The sequence below is a fragment of the Denticeps clupeoides genome, chromosome 1 (genome assembly GCF_900700375.1).
Source record: "Denticeps clupeoides chromosome 1, fDenClu1.1, whole genome shotgun sequence".
Lineage (NCBI taxonomy): Eukaryota > Metazoa > Chordata > Actinopteri > Clupeiformes > Denticipitidae > Denticeps > Denticeps clupeoides.
In genome coordinates this window covers 4,884,876-4,897,766 of record NC_041707.1, presented here as the reverse complement: position 1 = coordinate 4,897,766, position 12,891 = coordinate 4,884,876, and the positions used below count along the sequence as shown (strand labels likewise).

The 12,891-nt window shown below is 47.2% G+C and overlaps 3 protein-coding genes across 5 annotated transcripts in view; 1 reads left to right on the top strand and 2 right to left on the bottom strand.

The window, feature by feature from the left end:
- The window catches only part of LOC114784539 (protein phosphatase 1 regulatory subunit 37), a 29,479-nt gene extending 26,057 nt beyond the window's left edge, over positions 1–3,422 (top strand). The window contains exon 12 of one of the 2 annotated variants that reach the window (XM_028970012.1): positions 3,196–3,422. In XM_028970012.1, the coding sequence (XP_028825845.1) occupies positions 3,196–3,342 (147 nt within the window). In that variant the 3' untranslated portion in view covers positions 3,343–3,422. Of the gene's footprint in view, positions 1–2,506; positions 2,839–3,195 lie in introns of those variants that run through there. The other variant, XM_028970019.1, reaches the window with a different exon arrangement.
- The window catches only part of vrk1 (VRK serine/threonine kinase 1), a 42,637-nt gene extending 36,605 nt beyond the window's left edge, over positions 1–6,032 (bottom strand). The window contains exons 1-3 of one of the 2 annotated variants that reach the window (XM_028969991.1): positions 5,864–6,032; positions 5,638–5,788; positions 5,407–5,544 (exon numbers count right to left, since the gene is read on the bottom strand). In XM_028969991.1, coding sequence (XP_028825824.1) covers positions 5,407–5,544; positions 5,638–5,679 — 180 coding nt within the window. In that variant the 5' untranslated portion in view covers positions 5,680–5,788; positions 5,864–6,032. The remainder of the gene's footprint in view (positions 1–5,406; positions 5,545–5,637; positions 5,789–5,863) is intronic. The other variant, XM_028969984.1, reaches the window with a different exon arrangement.
- Positions 6,033–6,483: 451 nt separating this feature from the next.
- ak7b (adenylate kinase 7b) lies at positions 6,484–12,287 on the bottom strand. Its single transcript, XM_028969973.1, has 18 exons — positions 12,190–12,287; positions 11,939–12,100; positions 10,800–10,908; positions 10,627–10,721; positions 10,437–10,547; positions 10,276–10,359; positions 10,119–10,207; positions 9,940–10,030; positions 9,788–9,865; positions 9,549–9,698; positions 8,890–9,018; positions 8,673–8,769; positions 8,452–8,580; positions 8,303–8,368; positions 8,023–8,220; positions 7,645–7,865; positions 6,991–7,149; positions 6,484–6,913 (listed from the first exon to the last, which is right to left on the bottom strand). Exons 1-18 carry the CDS (start codon positions 12,250–12,252, stop codon positions 6,875–6,877), a joined length of 2,070 nt encoding a protein of 689 aa, XP_028825806.1. The 5' UTR covers positions 12,253–12,287; the 3' UTR covers positions 6,484–6,874.
- Between the last annotated feature and the right edge of the window lie 604 nt (positions 12,288–12,891).

Sequence of the window (12,891 nt, the reverse complement as noted above, 5' to 3'; positions counted from 1 at the left end):
ACATTGCTGATTTTATGTTATTTTTATGCAAATATTCAGATCACATTTATAGTGCAACTAGATATTTGGACTGGACTTTTGGAAGGCGGAACTCTGCTAATATTTATAAATTGTTTCATCTGTAGGCGATATGTTTTTTTGAAAACATATATATATATATATAATTGCAGGAGAACGGGGCAAAAGACTTGTTAAATAAGATTATTTTGAATAAAATATTGGATAAAATAAAGTACTTGCATACACTTCTAACGGGCATCTGAAACGTTTAGTAATTTACATATATTAGCATATAAAGTAATTGGCACAGATGCCAAGAAAACACTGGAAAACAGATTAATTGTCATCCACCAGCCTTGGTGGCATAGTTAAAAATGAGCCCCTTTTAAGAAGCCAATTATCAGAGACTTTCCAAAGTAGCCTTTTTCATCAGTGAATTATTTTTCCAGACTCTTATTCACACACACACACAGAGAGAGAGAGAGAGAGAGAGAGAGAGAGAGGAAAAACAGCAGTGTGGTATAATTTTGTTTGTTCTATAATGGTAATTGAAACGGACAGTGTGGCAAATTCGGAATAACACTTTCAGCTTATAAAAGTATACAGGCGCATAGCGTTGAAGCTCCAACGTGTTCTGTTTGTTTTGTGTGTGTGTGTGCGTGCATGAGGGGCTGATATCAACGAATCAGAAGCCGCTCCTCTGCTGCTTGCAACGTATACTTATGCAGATGATCCTCTTCATCTCTGCGGCTCTCCTGTCACCAAATCGGTAAATATTACGCCGGCGGGAGTGGCGGTAAATATTGCATTTACCGGAGATCACAGGTGCCAAGCAGAACAATGAACATTTGCTAAGCGGCGGGACGGTGGGGTTTGGCGTAGGTTTTCTAGAATGTTCACATCGCCCTAATGCCTGTAATGTGGCACATTTCCCTTCCCCGCTCGGCGAGGACTCGCCTTACATCACTTTATGGCCGGGGTGGTAATAGTTATTTTTTTCTCCCTTCTTCTATCCGCCTGTAATAATTGGATCGTGCCTCCATTTATAAGGCTGTCCGAGGGAATGCAGAGTTAACAAATGAGCCAGTTTAGCTGCCAGGACCACTGTTCAGGGGGAGAAGACAAGAGCTGCCGTTTGCCAGCCATTCCGTGCGTTTTAAATATTATTGAGGATGAAGAAATAATGTCAGTAGGAAAACACACCCTAATTACATACAGGGCCCTACAGGAGCCTACAGTTTACACACACACACACACACACACACACACACACACACATATATATATATATATATATATATATATGATCTGTTCAACCCCCCAGACAGCAGGCAAAGGCACTCCTGAGATCTCTGACCTCAATCAAAGCCACAAGACGGCGCGGTGGAGGGATCCAGCTGGTCGGAGAGTGTCTCCACTCCGTGCCCCGCGCTCAATGTGTTATTTGTATTTGTTAATGACTTTATAATTCCGGGCCAGCAGGAACCTGCTTTTATCTCTATTAGTTTAGTAGCCCGGCAAACAAAGGGAGTCTGTGCCGGTGGCACGGCGCCAGCGGGGGAACCGCAGCCATAAAGGCACTTGTCCATCTGTGTCGCCTCCTCGCACCGTAGCGCGCCGCCTCTTCCCATTTTTTTTTTTTTTTTTGAGTCATTATAGAAAAGCGTCTCCTATCTTCCCAAGAAATTGCACTCACTGTAACGGTATTGATCTTCCAGGTCTACGGCGGAGCACAAAAAGAGAAGAGTATTTCACTGAGAAATTGATAACTTATCCATTTGAAAGTCGGCGACTCGAAATCTACGCACTATTAAAAGTTTTCTTTCTTCCCGCATGTTTTAAGGCCGGTTACTGCGCCGGTAGGCCAGCAATTCGGCCTTTTCGTCACAAGGCCTTTGGTCACCTTCACCCTCGACCACGATGAGGCCTCCCTCGCGTAATTTCACCCGGAGGCGGCTTTTGATCTCGCCGCTTTTCTTCCCGCGGGTCTCTTAAACAATGCAGGATCGCGGGGAACTTTCATCACCGCGACGCTATTAACGCTCTGCGCGTCATTAAGAAGGACGGGGCGAGGGGAGGACGACAGGCAGGCACGACGCGGCGGTGCGCGGGAGACAGACGCGCCGCGAAACTTCAAACAAAGTCGGCGAGAGGGGCGTAGCGCGCAGACAGCTTGTGGCGGCAGGTACTGACAACGCCGGGCAGTGATGGGTGAAGCGAGCGATCGCCTGCGTGTTCAATCGTTAATTAGGGGGACGCTAGGACCCTCCCGAGCCATGCCGGCCCCAGGAACATCTTCTGGTAGCCTAGTGGGTAACACACTCGCCTATGAACCAGAAGACCCAGGTTCAAACCCCACTTACTACCATCGTGTCCCTGAGCAAGACACTTTAACCCTGAGTGTCTCCAGGGGGGGACTGACCGTTACTGACTGTAAGTCGCTCTGGATAAGGGCGTCTGGTAAACGGCGTAATTGTAAACGTAAAATGTCTTCTGTCAGTAACAGGAGGAAGAAGGAACCGGTCCCTCGGTTCGTGCAGATGTGACCTCCAGAAGGCAGCGGCTGTGACCTCTGACTCTGGCAGCGGAAGTGGGAGCCGCCAGCCGCAGCACTCCCGGTCCAGACGGCGGTAGCTGTGCTCTCGGCAGGCCCCCTTCCCACCCTCCAGCAGCCTTGGCACGGCGTCGGCGCGCTGGTGGCGCGGCGCTCGTGGCGTAGTTCTTGGCTGCTGAGAGCGGAGCGTGCCCTCTGTCACTCATGGGGAGCGGCCCTGTCCAGCTGTCACTTCCTGACAGTTTGATAATCAATCTCTTTATTAACTGCTCTGCTGCAGACGGCCGGCCCGGTGGGGAGGGTGGGCAGCCCTCCCCACCCCCCACCCCACCCCGCCCCACTTGGGTCGGGAGGTTGCCGCTGCGGGAGGCCGCCACTTCCAGGCACGGTCCGGCTCCGGCGAAAATCACACCGGTGGTTGCGGGGCCGTCGAGTCCCAGTGGTAATTTATGAGGAGGAATCCGGGCCGTTAACGCCGTTCCTGGGCCAGCTTTCAGCCACGCCGCCACCCCGATCACAGGAGGCGGTGTCTGTACCACCGTCCGTTATAATTGTGCGGTTAAATATTAATAATGACAAGCAATACAAAGGAGGAGCTGTTTCACATTAAATATTCTCCTTTTTTTTTTGTTCATTTGTAGGATGAGTTCCTGATTGAAACCCAGAAGAAAGTACTGAGCAGGATCTCAGATCTCTGCGTCGCAAACGAAAAAGCCGCCAACGCAGGGACTCTGTTGCCCCCAACGCCGGTGACTGTCCCCTTGCCACACCCGCACCCCGACTGCTGACTGCCCGCTCTAGAAGAAGAACAATTCAATTGAGAATAATGATAATCACAAAAAAAAAAAAAAAAGCTCCCCAAAATAAAGCCGATGCCTCTCCGCTTAATGAAATGCCGGCCTCCCCACTGTGTTCAGCCTAATGTTCCCGGCGAGCCTTTCACCGCTTTCCATAAAGCAATTTTGCAAGTTGACGCGGAACGTGGATCACCTACAAATGAAGGGAGCCGTTCCCTGCCTCTTCCGGCTCCTCTCTCTCCTCCGGCGTCCCCAGAGAGCGGCGCGGGCTAAATCTGTTGATACGGAGGCGTGCCGCGAACCCCTGCTCGCTGGAGCCGCTGAAATGCACCGTAACGCATCCCTCAACATGCCTCAGACATACCACAAGCCTGTCGATATTTGGGAAAAAAATGAATGTATATTCATTACTTCATAGATCAACTCTTGAAGATCAGTGCAATGATTGCGCATGTCAGACACCATAAACCGCTGTCATAAGTTACTGCATTGGTCCTATTAGAAGGTGACCCTTGCTGCAAAATATTGTATTTGCCGCCATCTACTGTTAATGGGTTTTACATCTAAACTGTGAATGTAAGACAGCGGCTCTTCATCAGACTTTTTTTCAGATTTGCTGATTTATATTCGGCAGCCATTAAAATATCACAAAAGTAAATGCACCGATGTTTGTTTGGCCGGCCGACTTGTGTTAACTCTTCTGATGAGAATATGCTAACTCTGAAGATGTTTTCTCAACGTTTGCAATTGAACATGAGCCCTAGCCCTGACTAGCCACAGATTCCAAATCCACAAATTCTGTCAATTTGGCAAATATAAATAAATAAATAATGTCATACTTTTGACTTCCTCTGTATTATTTTGATGATAGTAGCAAAATACTGTAAAATCTGCACTGTTCAATGGTTAGCTACTACTTTTAAAAAGCTATTTAATTTAGCGGACGAATAAGAAGATGACTAAATATGACATGCACATATTTAGTTGATATATTTTTCCTCTAAACCTTAGACCTAACCATTTATACACTGGTAGAATCCAGAGGGATTTTTTAAATTGTTTAAATAATAAAATCTGGAAATTCAAGGTTTCAAGTCTGCGGACCAAATTTTTTTAATTAAGATAGAAGAAAGCATTTTTGAAAAATGTTGTTTTCTTTTCCCATTTTAGTGGTACCTTATATAGCAATGCATATCATTAGCAAGATATATCGGTGCAAACTCTGCACAATGTTGAATGTGTGATGGAGACACAGCTTAACAGTTTTATGCATGCTTTTTTATTTTAATGTACTGGTGTGCTTAATCCAATATAACCACTGAGGTGTTTCCATCTGGGATCCAAAAATGTGGCCAAGCACTAAAACCATTTGATGCTTCATTTTTGAGAGTCTGCATTCACACCGTCGTAATCTAGTGATTATTAGGCATGTAAAAACCACCCAAACCTTTCTTGAATGCCAGATTAGCAGAGAATCTGTATTTAACAAGGGACCGTCTTTTTCCCCCCTCGTCTGGTGTGATTTGGGTTTCGCACAGGATGCCCCGCCCCCCGCCTCCAACCCCCCGGAGCCCACCGCCTTCTCCCCCTCGGCACGGGGCAGGGGCAGATTGACAGAGCAGCATGGGAGCGGCCTCTGCTGTGCCAGAGCCCCCCCCTGCACTCTACCTGATGTTTTAACAAAGGCTCCCATGCCTGCCGCCATCGCTGCCTCCTGCCCTGGCCAACCCCAGCCCCGCATCCAACAAGGTGCGGGGAGCAGATGCAGAGACGGCGGGAGCGCTGCTGTCGGCTGCTGCACCAGTCACCCTCCGTATCAGCAGAGACGACACGTTTTTTTTTTTTTTTTTTACGTACGTTCCGTAGGCATTCTTTCTTTCTGTCTCCAGATTGCTGTAATTAGGTGAATTTAGAGCGGCGGCGTCACATGGGTTGATAAATGTAGAATCCGCCACACTAAACAACTGGGGGGGACAGTTCAAAGCCATTAGTAATGAGAGAAGTTGGGTCTGACCCTAAGCCACGGCATCATCAATCACCGAAAATTTCACTTACTTTCAAAAAGGGGACGAGGCGAGAGCAGCACACGCCGCCTGACACACACTTCTTGGAGGTGTTCCCCCGTTTTGATGGATTTCCAGCCCGGGCTCCCAGGATCCCTGCTGTACGTCTGGCTGATTCTCCTCTTTCCCCCTGTCAACACGATCCCGCAGACAATCAGTCGTGAGGCACAGGCACGGTGGGTGCCATTCCGCTCCTCGCGGCGTCCTTTGGGCTCCTTCCTACCCTCGGCGGCTGCTGCCTGTTCCTCCTGACGCCGCTCGGCATCCAGAGCCATCATCCTGCCCCACTTCCTCCCCTCCGTCCCCAGCACTTTCCCATTCGCACCGCACTGCCTTGCTTTATTCCTTCCCTTTCTGATCGCGGGTGGCAGCTGCTAAAGGAGGAGAAATGTAAATATTTCAATCTTGCATATAACATAATGTACACAACAGCGGCAGCCATTTCATACGTTTGTGCGAGGCACGAGACTGGTGGGTTGAGCGGATCTGACAATAAACATTGGCAGGAAAGAAAGAAAGAAAGGAGGAAAGTGTCATCTTCACCAACTGCAGGCATAATGAGATTCACAAGGAGACCCCCCCCCACCGAGGCAGAGGGAAAACAGTTCCTTAGCAACAAAACACGCTTCCTTCTAAATACAGGTCACATTTCCCGGTGACTGAAGTCCCGAGGAACAGCTACCGGGAACAGCGAAATGATCCCCCCCATCACACTCCGAGGGCCACCGTTCGCCCCGCGGCACTTACGTCAGACAAGGTCGCCCCGCTTTACGATGATCAACTAGTCTACAAGGAGCGGATTTAAACTCGGCGGGACTCACTCTGTCCTTAACCTTGACGAGACTGCCATCTAGTGTTCCACAGATCACGCTGTTCCTTTGCTGGCTTCACGTCCATGGTCATGCCTGGAATCTAACTTCTCATTTAAAAGACCATCGTTTCCTGGTGGGTTAATAATGGAGAAAGAGTGTGCGTGTGTGTGTGCGCGTGTGTGTGTACAACCAATACAACTAAGTTGTCAATGGGAATATTAAAAAGTGAAGCAATTATCTGCCATTAGAAACATTTATCCGTTAAAAAAAAAATTACAGGCAAAATCAAGGTAATTAGGTGTGCAACGGGTATACCTTTATTTTCCGACCGTTCAGAGAGCCATTAAACAAATTACATGTGAATTAGCAGATGTGACTAATAAAACTCAGAACCAGTTTATTATGTCTTTACGTACAGGTGGTAAATGCGAATACAAAAAAGTGCACATAAATGTGTTTAAGTTTTTTTTTATGTTACAAATGTATAATTTCTAATTTGGTTACAACAGTTCAAGTGTGTACATGTGGAAGCATTGCAAATTTGACTATTTAAAGGAATATATTCAAATTCAGCCAAAAATTATTTATTTATTTAAATAATTGTCCTACTATTTATGCTTACAAAATAATAAAAATTCACCCTGAAGTTCATTCAAGCTGAGGGTTGTTTTTGAAGAGGTATTCAGCCTGCAACCAAACATCACACATGATCATTAACATTACTACGAGTAGTGACTTTAAACGAATAAAATAGAGTTCATTACCAGGAAGTCCACTGGGTCTGCTGGTCGTATTTTGCAGCACTCCACCAGGCCTCGTGTGAGAGTTGGCATCACGTTCTTCATGAGGTAACTGCGCTGAGAGGCCGACTGCGCCTCCAGCACTTCCTGTTCCTGCCGTCTCACCTCCGCCAGCCTGCTGTTCTGTGGAAACATTACATTTTACTGAAGCAAAGAAAGAAATTAGGGCTAACAAATTGCATGTTAATTAAACTCAAGGCTTGTTTTACCTATAAAAATCTCTTGAGTTCCTGTTGAACCCAAATATTTCCCACTAAGCATTGCTGTGTTTATTATGATGATTTTTTTTTTTTGCATAGAACTGATATTACAGCATTATGTAAATGTAACAACTCAGCTCTTTGTTAACTTATTTTAGACTCACAAAACCTGATCAAACCGAAAGGTGATGTTGAAATTGAGTGGTGGGGCAGCGCTGGCTAAGTGGTCAAGAAGGTTGCCGGTTCGAATCGTAAAGCACCGTCCCCACACACTGCTCCCCGGGCGCCTGTCATGGCTGCCCACTGCTCACCAAGGGTGATGGGTTAAAAGCAGAGGACACATTTCGTTGTGCGCTGCAGTGTATCACAGTGACAATCACATCACTTTCACTTTGTGATTTGGGTCACGTGAGCTCACCCACTCCTCCCAGCGAGCCTCCCGCAAAGCCGCCTCCTCCGCCTCCTTGCGCTCCATCTCGGCCTCCTCCGCGGCCTGCTGCTTTAGCCTCGCCTCTGCCTTCCTTAGCTCCTCCTCCTGCACCTCCTCAGTGGTGGGGCCGAAGTTCCGTGGCTTGCCTGCGATTTCGATTATTTTCTGTGTCACCAGCTGGTAGCCTGTGTCGTCGCCGCTGGTGATTTCTGCAGTGAAGAACGAATGATCAATTTAATTGATAAAGAACTGATTTTTTTTTTTTCCTGGAATCCCCACCACACTTCTTGTACATGGTGTCCGTAATCTGCTCTCAAATTCAAAATCTCTACATTTGTAGCCAAGATCCATTCAAGTTTCTCTCACCGATGTGCTCAGGGTGAATCTCAGCCTCGTCAAAGTAGTTCAGGACCGACTCATCTTCGGCGTTGACGTCTCGGAATTTCGCCAGACGGGAGGGGAACCGGTCCTGAGTGTAAGAGGTCCCCTCCACCAAATTCTCGGGGAGGTTCAGCACACGGCTTTTAAGAAATTCGTCAGTGGCATCGAGCGAAAACACAAACTCTGAAGAAATAAAGGACAGACAGCATGTATAAAGACAGAGTAGCATGTAACAACCATGAAAAAATAAAGCCATGGTGCAAACCTGGCATTATTTTCTGGTTGATCAAGGGTTTTTTTGAACTTGTGTCCTCTGTCTCATCCTCATCAACTAAAAACCAACCAAATATCCAGACATTTAGGTTCAATACTTCCATTTTTGCAACATTTTCGTGTTTAAACGTTGAGCTTTACTGTTAAATAATTCTGTGGCCTGCTCATATGACTTTGGAAACCCATCTAGGACAAATCCTTGGTTCTGGCATGGTTTCGACATGAGCTTGTCCTTCATGATGCTGATGACATGTTGGTCGTCCAATCTGCCTAAAAGGAGGAAAAAAGGAAATCATTTTGATGGACGGGATGCTTTCATAATTATCGCGTACACAAAACGTACACCTAGGCATGTACCGTACCTCCGTTCTTTTCCATGTTCTCCTTCAGGGCTTCCAGGAGTTCCCGAGCGCTGCTTGCGTCCTCCTTACTGCGATTTTCCTCCTCTTGCGACAGCTCCTAAACGTTGCATTCGAGTCAATACAGAATTCCCACTCCAATTCAGCAAGTACATGCGATGTTGCTATAAAACGGAGGATGAAAATAACCTGTTTGAGGTGTGTGTGCGCGTTTACTAACCGGTTGCATTGTAGCTTCAGCGATTGCCTCTTTGATTTTGACGTGGTGCAATCCGTAATGTTGGCAGATCTTCTCTGCTACGGTACTTTTTCCAACAGCAGGAGGGCCCAGGATGCACATACGGATGGGCTGATCGTGAAGAAGATCATACCAGCTTTCATACAAGCCCGCCAGCAACTCTTTCGTGGTGACTGGCATAAATGGGCACACTGGTCCTATCATCCTATTACCGTTTACGCGTTTCTGCCAGACGGTGAAATCATTCGAAAAATCTTCACTTTAGTAAATACACGTTTGAACATTTGGTGCAAATGAGTGTAGTTTCAGGGATGGAAACTTCACAGCACTTATGTCACTCTGGATAAGAGTGAAAGCCACCTCAGTGTGGGTGGTAGTAGCCTAGTGGGTAACACACTCGCCTATGAACCAGAAGACCCGGGTTCAAATCCCACTAACTACCATTGTGTCCCTGAGCAAGACACTTAACCCTAAGTTGCTCCAGGGGGGGACTACTGATTGTAAGTGGCTCTGTATAAGGGCGTCTGATAAATAATGTAAATGAAAATGTATGTTTAGGTTTTTTTTTATTTTTAAAAATGTTATTTAACATCATTTGAAAGCAGACCCCAAAAAAAAAAAAAAACGAACAATTGTCTTACCAGCAGTTGCCTGGCCTGTCTGTATTCCTCCACCACGAGTTCAATGTTGTCAACAATGCCGCTCTCAGACACCCAGCGCAGATCGAAATGACCTCTGACGAAGGCGGCCTCCATGCGCAGGTCGACGAAGACGCCGTCGATGTCCGTTTGCTTTGGGGCGGAAGAACGCAGGTTGTTGCACCGCGGCCCACGCGTTTAACGCCATGCCAGGAAAGTGGACCTCGTGGTCTGTGTCTTACCTTTAGCTCTCTGGTGAGGAAAACGTCTTCTCTGGGGACGTTCTGTGTTTTTCCGTGCCCAAGCGCCGACGCTATGGCCTGACGGCGTGAATGCGGGCGGTTATACGGCTGCGAAAGGCGACGATGGCTGAACGACAATGCGGGGAACTCACCCTCACGATATCGGCAAGTGCACTTTTTGAACCATCAACTGCAACCAAGTAAGGCGGCTTTGGCTTGTGGTCGATTATATTTTGAATCACACTTGAAATACAAAGGGACATTTCGTTTTAACGTGAAACGCGGCAGCCTCGCTGTACGTGAAACAGGCGAACGGGAGAAATGCACCGACCCTGCCAAATCGCTGACGTGGATGGCGGGGACGACGTTCGTCCCATCGCCGAAGATGGGCACGCGAGAGACCTGCCCCAGCCACGATGCCTGCAAGACGCAGCCGAGCGGTTAACGTCGCCGCCGGCAACGGGAATCAGCATTCGTCTGTCGTTTACCTTGAAGAAAAAGTGGAACGCCGTCTCCCCCATTCCGTACTGGAGGCCGGACGCAACAACGTATGTTGAGAGCTGGGAAGGACTCTGAATTAAAAAAAAATACAAAATGATCCATCATGTCCAGCAATAGTTGAACTGATTCTTTCAAAACTTCAACCTACCGTTTTACCCAGTTTAACCACAAGCTTCTCCACGCTGATGTGATCTTTGTAATTGGGGTGAGGTTTTCGTCTCCTGTAATCGTCCTCCGTGAAGGGAATTTCTGGATCGTCCTAGGAGAAATAAGCCATCGTGGGTAACTGTGCTTTGGAAGCAGAATGAACAGAAGAAAAGACTCTTGGTCCATCATACAGGATCCACTGGCTTGCTGTGGGCCCACGTCAGGACAGTAGAGATCAGAATGAACATTTTCGGCCGAGTAAACGTGTCCATTTTTTCATGAAGAGCTGCGGAGGGGGACATACAACATATTATTACGTTCATTAGACCTCGTGATGAAGCGAACTTCTGGGTTCATGAAATACCTCCAACAGCCCATGAGGCTTCTTCTATCTGATCCGAATTTTCGGTTATGGTGTAAATCACAACGTCGCAATCCAGAAGGCGGTCCAGGAGCTCACCGCGATCTAACTGCTGCAGGAAAATGAAAATGTGAAAAATTACAAAATGTACTCGAAGATCTAGTCAAACCCACGTCTGCTGATGCACTAGATGGTGTACTACTGTCAACTTGATCTGTTTTCAACAATTAATCAATTAAGCATCCAAAGTGACAGACTTGGATTATCGAACACAGCATACATTGGGACTCTACCAGAGACATTTACACCATGAACAAGGCCTAGATGAGAGTTTTGACCCGTCTGATGGACGGTTTTTACATTTACATTTAAGGCATTTGGCAGACGACCTTATCCAGAGCAACTTACAACGTGCTTCCATGTTACCATTGATGAAGTGATCAGTTCTGGTTCACTAGGACCCCCAACTATGAATACAATCTTTTTATTCACTCTGTTGTAGATTCTATACATAAGCCAGATAATAAGAAGGTTACAAGTTCATCTAAATATTCTCTAAAGAGGAAGGTCTTGAGCTGCAGTTTGAAGGTGCTCAGTGACTGAGCGTTTCTGACCTCGAGGGGAAGTTCATTCCACCTCCGAGGGGCCAAGACGGAGAAGAGTCTAGATGAGCGTCTTCCTTTTACCTTCAGAGATGGAGGGACCAGGCGAGCAGTACTGGAGGCTCGGAGTATACGAGGTGCAGTGCGAGGTGTAATAAGGGCTGTGAGGTAGGGTGGTGCTGCTCCATGTTTGGCTTTGTAGGCCAGCATCAGTATTTTGAACCTGATGCGTGCAGCTACTGGGAGATAGTGGAGGGAACGTAGCAGAGGGGTGGTGTGGGAGAATTTGGGAAGGTTGAAGATTAGTCGTGCTGCTGCATTTTGTATGAGTTGTAGAGGTCGGATGGTACATAGTGGTAGACCAGCTAGATGGGAGTTACAGTAGTCCAGTCTTGAGATTACCAAGGACTGAACCAGTATCTAGGTGGCCTGTGTTGACAGATAAGGACGGATTCGTCTGATATTGTAGAGAAGGAATCTACATGAGTGGGAAAGATTGCTGATGTATGTAAGGCAGCAGCCTGCTGTGGATGTACACACGTGGTATTCCTCCAGAGCGAAAGCGCTCCTGCTGCCCTCTCCTCGTCCCCTGACGGTTCCCACGACTTGGAAAGTGCCACCTTCCGCGCCTTTTACATCCCGCCGCGTTTCTGCCTCGGCCGCTTCGGACAGAGACGCTCCGGCGACGCAGCAGGACAGGTGCTGCGCACAAAAAGACAGTTCGGGAACGTCCGCTTTTAACAGGGTCAAGGCCGAATTCCTTTAAAGTCCTTTACTCTCGCACGGCTCACCTTTGCGATGCATTTTGAAGTGTGCGCGTCGATATCGTTCAGGAAAAGGCGCTTGGCGTCCATCCTTGTTGACGCGCGTTACTAAGCAACGGCCCGACGCGGGCCAGGCAGAGACGTGTGTGCGCATGCGCAGGCAAACACGAACACAGCGTATCGAGTTCAGTTGTCGAGTCGCCAAGATAGGAAATGGTACAAAAATTAGATATAGAAATGCAAGCAAGGTCAACAGCGATCGCTGATTATATACAGTAGAGGCCAAAAGTCTGGACACCTTCTCATTCAATGTGTTTCTTTATTTTCATGACCATTTACGTTGGTAGATTCTCACTGAAGGCATCAAAACTATGAATGAACACGTGTGGAGTTATGTACTTAACAAAAAGTGGAGACCTGACCTCCACAGTCACCGGACCTGAACCCAATCGAGATGGTTTGGGGTGAGCTGGACCCCAACAAGTGCTAAACACCTCTGGGAACTCCTTCAAGCATTTCAGGTGACGACCTCTTGAAGCTCATCGAGAGAATGCCAAGAGTGTGCAAAGCAGTAATCAGAGCAAAGAAACTAGAATATAAAACATGTTTTCAGTTATTTTAAGTACATAACTCCACGTCTTCATTCATAGTTTTGATGCCTTCAGTGAGAATCTATGTAAATGGTCACGAAAATAAAGGAAACACACTGAATCAGAAGGTGTGTTCAAA

What these genes read in the sequence shown, in the direction of transcription:
- ak7b (XM_028969973.1), bottom strand. Translation starts at nt 12,252, where the DNA reads ATGGACGCCAAGCGCCTTTTCCTGAACGATATCGACGCGCACACTTCA. An exon ending in ACAGCAAGCCAGTGGATCCT is followed by an intron (nt 10,548 to 10,626) that starts GTATGATGGACC and finishes TATTTCTCCTAG; the next exon opens with GACGATCCAGAAATTCCCTT. An exon ending in GATTCACCCTGAGCACATCG is followed by an intron (nt 7,866 to 8,022) that starts GTGAGAGAAACT and finishes TCTTCACTGCAG; the next exon opens with AAATCACCAGCGGCGACGAC.